Source organism: Hemibagrus wyckioides, linkage group LG22, assembly GCF_019097595.1.
Source record: "Hemibagrus wyckioides isolate EC202008001 linkage group LG22, SWU_Hwy_1.0, whole genome shotgun sequence".
Classification (NCBI taxonomy): domain Eukaryota; kingdom Metazoa; phylum Chordata; class Actinopteri; order Siluriformes; family Bagridae; genus Hemibagrus; species Hemibagrus wyckioides.
Window position 1 is genome coordinate 18,030,916 of NC_080731.1, and position 8,655 is coordinate 18,039,570.

The following is an 8,655-nucleotide window of genomic DNA, read 5'->3' on the forward strand; positions in this document are numbered from 1 at the left end:
AACAGGGAGTTTGCTAGCTACATTACTAGCTAGTACAGAACTGTCTTGTAATTGTGTAAGGGTTTATACGCTTATTATATGTTCATTTGGTTTGTGTTTATTATACATTTTACAGAGTCTTTTGACAAACATTATTTAACAGGCTCCAAAAACTTTCTGCAACAAATTCGTACTAAAAAATACCAAATAATTTGGTAGAAATTTAAAATAATCTATCTTTAACCTTAACCATACTCAACCCCTATGGTAACGCTTCCCCAGACTGTTCTGAGAACAGCTTTAATTTTCCACTGACCGCTATTTTAATAGAATTCATCTGATTTTAATTTCACCTACCTGATCCTAGATCAGCAATATGCGTCTTTTTTTTTTTTTCTTTTTTTTTTTACTGGCGTGTTGCGTAGGTGCATGCGTGATGTCGTCATCGTGTACGTATGACGTACTAACCGTCCGGCGCTAAATTTCAAATAGAAGGAAAGTGGAATCTGTTGTGTGTGAGGTCAGTCCTGTTGTTTACAGTAAACTTATGAACATTTTTTAACCAGTTTGTTTTAATCGTAAATAAGTAATCGGATATTCATCAAGTTGTGCGATAGAACGGAGTGAGTATTTAATTCTCTTTTTATTTGCTGAAACGTACGTTAGTCTTGTTTTTTAGCGAACGGGAGCCAGCATGCTAATATGCTAGCGGAGGAGGCTGTATACATTTTAATGTTATTTTTTTTTGTAAAGAAAAGCTAATGTTTGTATAATTGAATATGTTTGTCTGTTTCCTGATCCCCGTTTATCCTTAGGGACACTTTATTTGACGAAAGAATATATATATATATATATATATATATATATATATATATATATATATATATATATTTAATTTTTTCTAAGAACGCTTTTAAATCAGTTTTAAATGAAGGATTCAGAAAAGAATCGTTTGAGAGAATCGATTCAAACGACTCGAATCACGAAAAAGAACAGCGTTTCTCTCTACTACTTCTGTTTGTCATTTCTGCTCAGTTCAGATTCTGTGTATTAATCGCAGGATGATTGTATAATTTCATCATAATCATGACGTTTGAGTGTGTTTAAGAGCACGAGACCATCTCTGGAGTCTGCAAACTAAAAGTTAATATGTTTTGTGCCTTTACTATGGATTTGATTGACAGGCAGGATGAGTGTAGTGAGCACCCCGACTTCACGGCCAAGGCAGTGGTCCTCTCCAGCGCTGGGGCACAAAGCGGCCCTCTCTGCCACCAGTACGCCGCTGCTCGGGTCCATCCAAAGCAACGATGACGAACAGGAGCGAAGGCAGAGACGCAGGTCCAGAGTCATCGACCTTCACGCTGGGGCAGATTCCTCAATCAATGAGGTGTTCAGGTGAGTTCACCTGGATCCTAACCCTTTATTTGCTTATGAGAAGATTGACAGGATTCTCATCTTTGAATTAAAAACTATCTGATTTACAGTAACACAGGAACTCCTGCTGCCGTGCCCAAGCTGTCTTCTGCCCAGATCTCGGAGCATTACTCCACCTGCATCAAACTCTCGACAGAAAACGTGAGTGAAACACACACACACACAGAGAGAGTTAAACAATTCCACTGGTCCTGCTGAACCTTTCTGATATCTCATCAATATGTCTGTAGAAAATCACCACAAAGAATGCATTTGGTCTTCACCTCATCGATTACATGGCCGAAATCTTAAAGGAGAAAGACTCCGAGCTCAACTTCAAGGTGAGTGTGTTGTACACCTTCAGCAATAGTGTTAAATGTTTTTACAGAAAACCAGGTGCATGAGTATGATCTTTGGTTCTGTTGTAGTAGGCACAAGATGTGATGGTGTGTGTGTGTGTTCAGGTGGCTGCAGGGACACTGGACGCTAGTACTAAGATCTATGCAGTGAGGGTGGACGCAGTACACGCTGATGCCTACAGAGTTCTGGGAGGACTCGGCTCTGAGACCAAACCGAAAGATGGTGTGTGTTTATCTGCCTCACTAATTAATATCCCATACACTAATATAAAATATCAGCACTTGTCCTAGATATAACACAAAGCCACAGTTATCTTCTAATCGTCTCCTGTTCCTTTTTTTCCACCTGAATTGTAGTTGAACTGGAAAGTGTGTGTGCATGTGTGTGAATCTACACCCCAGTATTAAAGGTGCCATACATCATGCCACTGTGATGTGTTGTAATGCTGTGTTTTTATGACTGTACCAGACCAGGAGGCAGGAGAAGAGGCGGAGGCAGCAGGGGGCAGTGTGAGTGAACAGGCAGCCACCAAGCAGCCTCCAAAGAAACGGCCTCCGAAGAAGACAGTGGAGCAGAACCTGAGCAACATCAACCTCTCAGAGTCAGAGATGAAGTGTGAGGTAAAGGACATGGCTGTATCTCCAGTACACCAGATTCTTCACTCTTTATGCACTCTTGGACACACCCACTTTACCGTGCATGATAGAAACAGAAGCCACACCCACTTTACTGTGCATGCATCTGTTACTGTGTATGATGGGTACAGAAGCCACACCCACTTCACTGTGCATGCATCTGTTACTGTGTATGATGGGTACAGAAGCCACACCCACTTTACTGTGCATGCATCTGTTACTGTGTATGATGGGTACAGAAGCAACACCCACTTTACTGTGCATGCATCTGTTACTGTGTATGATGGGTACAGAAGCCACACCCACTTTACTGTGCATGCATCTGTTACTGTGTATGATGGGTACAGAAGCCACACCCACTTTACTGTGCATGCATATGTTACTGTGTATGATGGGTACAGAAGCCACACCCACTTTACTGTGCATGCATATGTTACTGTGTATGATGGGTACAGAAGCCATGCCCACTTTACAGGGATTGAAGGGTGTTAAGGACTAATAAGAACAGAAGCCATGCCTCATTCACAGACAGTGGTAGAATCACAGAGATGGAAGGATAATGAGAGAAACGCGTTTAATAATAATAATGCTTATTAAGAGCAGAATGCCTGATATCATCATCATCATCATGTATTACAGGTGGACCCTATGTTTCAGCGCATGGCTGCGTCTTTCGATGAGAACAGTACAGCTGGAGTGTTTCTGTCCGTGCTTTTCAGTGAAGACAGGAGTTGTGAGCTCAGGTTCCCCTCCCACATGACCCTGCTGAAATCCAGACCAGCCAGCTCACCCTCACCTGTACAACACGCACCTGCCTCACCCTTCACAGGTACCGCAGTGAACGCCTGACTGTCTGTATATGTGAAGTGTGAGGAGACGCACATCTCACTGGGGATTTTTTATCCTGTACCTGCAGTTAGTTTAAAGACTCTTGAGGAAAAGATGCCCATCTGCCCATCTCTACAAGATTTCTCCTTCACCCAGTGGACACCTGAGCAGGTAATCCAACATTTTACAAGGGAATTTGACCTGTGCTTTATAAAGATCACTCCTACTTCCTGGTGGTGTTTGTTTGACAATAACATTATTTGAAAATTCCTATTATTAAACCCCCACAGTGACGGATAAATCTCATCTCTGTTCATCTCCACAGGCGACTAACCTGAACCAGCTGCTGGAGAAGATGAAGCAGGGCGAGCACGCGTTCGACGTCAATGCCGACGTCGAGCCGGACGAGGGCGAGGCGCCGGACTTCGGGGATCAGTTTGATGCGGATGGAGATGATGGAGGGGCGGGAGACTGCGGGGAACCCTTCGACGAGCACAAAGACGCCTGCTCCAGGAGGAGCCCAGAGAAAGGACGGTCAGAGAGCTAACGTCTGATTACATGTGTTTTTGCTCACATGTTCTAGTGTATAGATTAGGTTTGTGTATAGACAATTTGGATTTGGTGTTAGTGTTGTATTACAGTGGAACATGCAGATGGTGGTGTTAAAGCGAGCGTGTGTCTGTGCAGAGGGGTGATACCGATCGGAGAAGGCGACATCACCACCATGTGCCTGCAGCTGTCAGACAAACCCAGAGAGTATTCATACTTCAGCCCCCGCACCATGGCAACGTGGGTCGGCCCGGGATACTGGCTCTTCAAACCCACACACAAACGTGAGCTCACACACACAACAACAACACTCCTGCTGTACTCCATGTCATGCAGCATGTTGGATTCATATATATATTTTCTTTGTTTGTTTTTCACCATGTAGAGGATCACAAGCCGGAGAAGGAAACTAAAAAGCGAGCATCGAAAAATCCCCTGGTGATCGACTTCAGCGAGGACATCCACTTTCACAACTACTTCCGCACCACCAGAGTAAGAGCTCCCTCATGTTCTGCTGAAGAGCACAGAACACAACCTCAGATCTTACTCAACAAGAGAGGATGCTGGAATTACACCAAAACATCTAGTGTTCACACAGGAGCACATGTACAGCGATGGTGTAACACTGACAAACACTCTTCATTAAAACTTCCCTTTTTTAAATCTGGAATTGCGCACCTGGAATTAGATCAGTTATTTTATCAGGGCAAAAGTCTTCAAAAATAGATCTTTTATGATTTCACAATTTTATGATTATGATTAATTTTCATTTATTTATTTTGCAGAATCATGCGTGTTAATTTTTCACTATTTTTATTTTTCCTTTTTTTTAATTTACTTTAATAAAAATCTATCAAACTCAATTTTTTAATTTATTTTAATCCAACAAAAAATATTTTTTTTAAGGATAAAGTCATTTTTGATATCAACACATGTCTGTACACTAGTGCTGAGCCTGAAAGAATTGTCAAGAAAAGTTTCTGATTTTCCATTTGTCAGAATCTATCTATCTATCTATCTATCTATCTATCTATCTATCTATTCATTCCTCATTCCTGTCGTTTCCAGGCAGCAACCACCGTCAGTAAATCTGCCCTGAACACCAGCAACAAGAAAACCACTCTGCCGGCAGATTTCCAGTATCCACTCAGCAACCTGTCGCAGCTCAGCCTCAAACCTGCCAGCACGGTGACTCATTAAACACAGACACAGCAGAAGTCTCACTTCCTGTTCACGTAGAAGCTACAAAACTTTATATTCAGACACACTAATGGTTTTACCCGTGTCCTGCCGTGTCTCCTAGCTGATTACAAAAGACAAGAAGAGGATATCGGGCGAGCTAGCCGAGGACATCGGAGAATATGATTATAACAACGCTAATGACACTGCTAACTTCTGCCCACGACTGCAGGTACACACACACTCACCTTTACTATATAACTGACTGACTTTGTTCAGCCTAGCATCACTAATGCCAATTTTTTCCCCCCGTGGTAAAATCTGTCAGCTGGAGGACAGTGATGATGATGTGGGAGGATTCGCAGGATCGGATGACTCTCAGCCTGTAGCAGACAGACTGGACCCCGACGGCCTCTCCACATACGGAGAAGACTGCCTGGTGCCCGAGCCGCATAAAGTAAGAGCACATACCCTCAGTGTTATGAATAATAATAACACTAATATAATACAAATAAACCTAACCCACAGAGTCAACTTTCTCACTGTTGGATTAATTTTCACGGTGTTGTTTCTATACGTTTATTGTGAATGCTTCCCACTGGGAGTGACACAAGTCAGATTCCTGTAAGAGCGAGTCGGATTCCTGTAAGAGCGAGAGATAATATTTACTGAGAGGGTGTTATGTTCTGGAAAAGCTGAACAATGTGAAGGAAACACACTGTAAAACCTGGGGAAAGAAATCTACTACTAAACACTCTCTCTCTCTCTCTGTCTCTCTCTCTCTCTCTCTCTGTGTGTGTGTGTCTCTGTCTCTCTCTCACTCTTCTAGGTCAACATCATTGAGATTAATTACGCCAAAACGGCCAAGAAGATGGACATGAAGCGCCTGAAGACTAGCATGTGGAGTCTTCTGACAGACAGCCCAGAGAAACCAGCCAAGGTATCCTGCTCCATACACACACACACACACACACAGGGCAAGACAGAAGAGTACATATCAGTACTAATAACTCCTCCCTGATCTGATCTGAGCTGTCCTGTTCATTTCATTTCACTCTGTGTGTGTGTGTGTGTGTCTTAAAGGATGCTGAGAGTGAGAAGCCTACAGAAGTTCCGGGAGAGAAATCCTTCAGCCAGTCCACCAGGACACTCTTACAGAAGTAAGCAGAATAGCATGCGACACAAACACAACTACACAACAGACCCACGTTCACGACTAACAAGCTGCTACTGTAGAGGTTTATGAGGGTGGGACAAATCTAGAAAGCATTTGATTAGAAACAAACACATCCTCAATTTCACCAATTTCCCAAAAGTCTGAATTTGTAAATAAAGCTGAAGGAGACATTTGATCATACGCTGCTGACGGATCCCTCACCTGTGCCGCTTCAGTCGTTAAATCTCACAGAAGATAAGTCAGAGATGAGACGTGACCCATACTGCAGGATCCTCATGCATCTTTCACACCCTCAACCCTCGGCAGCGTGACCCGCGGCTCTCCTTCACGCACTCCCATCAATTATACATAACTATGAAATGTATAATAATTCATGCCTTTGGCTCGTTTCCTGTTCCAGGCTGCCCAGCACCATGGCCAATAACCTGTCTGTGCCCTTGGCGTTTGTCGCTCTCCTGCATCTGGCCAATGAGAAGGTGAGTCCTGAAAAATAAGCCACAGCCGTTAATTTTCTTTAATTTTCCACACAATAAAATATCCAGTGTCTGTCTCTGGCTTACAAAATCTGCAGTAACACATTAATAATAATAATAATCTCATCAGAGGTCATATGTTTTCTTACTCAGAACCTGGAGCTCCACAAAGTGGACGACATGTCAGACATCATCATCAAACAAGGACACTGAGGGCACGCCCACATCACCATATTATTATTATTTTTTATTGTTTTTAGAGCAGTTTTTACTGTTTTAGTCCACATGTCAGGAGCAGATATTTTACAGCAAACATTTCCTTTATGTAATTTTGTAATAAAATATTTTAAACTGTGATTTAAGTCTGTCATTCAGCATCATGTGGGGGAAAAATGATCTAAAGGGAGGACTGGGAGTATTGTGTTTTCAGGTAGAATAAACCTGAATCTGGATGTTCACACTTTATCCACCAGCTCTAATGAAGACCACTTGTTCTGACATTTCACTGAACCTCCAACACCTTCATGAACCTTTCTCCTCTTTCATGTCTCGTCTCCTTAATTTAAACCGTCTGTTACGTTTTGATGTCTTTCCTTTTATCTGTGCTTTAAATATCATTAAATCTTTGAATATCTGAGTGTGTAAATGACTGTGTTCTTAAAATCAGCCTAGATAAACAATGCATTTAAAGCAGGTATGAACCGGTAGGCTGTCTTATTTGCATATGTGAAATGCAATAGCCAATCAGAGGTGGTTTCTGAGCTTGTTACGATTTAGCATTTCTACAGCCAATAAAGGAGCTGGATTGTGACTTCATTTGCATATGACTTCTCCATAAGTCTCAATAGAAACTGTTTGAGGTCTCATTTGCATATGCTAATTAGTAGCTAGTTTATGTCGATTGACTAACATGCTGATGTTCGCTAAATAAAATGAGCTAAACATGTCCACTACAAGGAACTCTTAGTAACGATGTGACCTCGCTACCTAGCATCAGCTTGTTACTTTCTTGATATAGAGTTCTTGTAAGCTAAGCCTGCCACAGTATTGGTTAGCAAGCCAACTTCACGGATATGATAGTTAGCTTATTAGCTAAGATCAAGCTCCTTGGATTAATTATTTTTTCTAACTGCCTGTAACCTTAAAATGTATCCTATTAAAACAATATGCATATATTTTGCATCCAAAAGCACAATTTGACATTTTAGAAGACACATTCTAACGTGCTCTTAAAATCGCTATAATCTACCACATCTACTTTAATTCAAAGTGAACCAATCAGATTAATGACCTTTATATATGCTAACAGCAACCCTGCTACATCCTTTATAAAACCCCGGAACCAGCTCGTGACAACTCATTTGCATATTCTAATGAGTTCCTACTACGGCCTTTATGAAACTCAGGCGCCAGCTACCGTCAGCTCATTTGCATATTCTAATGAGTTCCTACGACACTCTATAAAAACCAGAGCCAGCTTGTGGCAGCTCATTTGCATATTCTAATTAGCTCCAACTACAGCCTGTATACACGATCTACACGAAAAAAAGCCTATTTACAGGATAGTATCAGGATGTTCTCTCATTTACATATGCATTTACATATCTTTCTCAGCGTCACAGCCAATAGGAATCATTTCTCTGGATGTACATCTCGTTTGCATATTTCTAAGGCTTTGGTTCCCTGTTAAACAGACTAACGTGAACGATCATGTCGACGCAAATCACCTGCACTGAAAAGCACGGAAGGGTGACGTGTTAGGGGGGCGTGGCGTGATGAAGTCATCGCAGTACCAGAACAGGGCGGGGCGGATTTCAGGACAGTAATTAGATTTTTTTGTTGTTGTTGTTGCTGTTTTAAATATATCTGTTTCTATGTCCCACGTTGTGGGACAGGTCTTACCGCTTTGTGTGGGTGTGACGTACCACCCAAAATATTTAAAACACGTATTATTAAAGTAATAAAACCTTTCTTTTTCACGAATGTCCCCGACAATATTCCTCCTTTTTTGACTCTTTTATTTTTATTCAGTTCACAAGATTTTTAAACATTATATTTAAAA

At 41.7% G+C, this 8,655-nt stretch overlaps 1 protein-coding gene across 2 annotated transcripts; it reads left to right on the top strand.

The window, feature by feature from the left end:
* The first annotated feature begins 428 nt into the window (after window positions 1–428).
* On the top strand, window positions 429–7,227 carry ncaph (non-SMC condensin I complex, subunit H). 2 transcript variants are annotated; one of them, XM_058374316.1, is made up of 18 exons: window positions 429–499; window positions 1,164–1,374; window positions 1,464–1,554; window positions 1,644–1,733; window positions 1,857–1,974; window positions 2,221–2,372; window positions 3,027–3,216; window positions 3,304–3,386; window positions 3,541–3,749; window positions 3,903–4,048; window positions 4,150–4,256; window positions 4,833–4,952; window positions 5,068–5,175; window positions 5,272–5,400; window positions 5,773–5,883; window positions 6,027–6,103; window positions 6,521–6,596; window positions 6,747–7,227. In XM_058374316.1, the coding sequence occupies exons 2-18, from the start codon at window positions 1,169–1,171 to the stop codon at window positions 6,804–6,806; spliced, it is 2,073 nt and encodes a 690-aa protein (XP_058230299.1). In that variant the 5' UTR covers window positions 429–499; window positions 1,164–1,168; the 3' UTR covers window positions 6,807–7,227. The 2 variants fall into 2 exon arrangements, with proteins under 2 accessions (XP_058230299.1, XP_058230298.1); XM_058374315.1 differs by having other exon boundaries at window positions 463–602.
* Window positions 7,228–8,655: the final 1,428 nt, after the last annotated feature.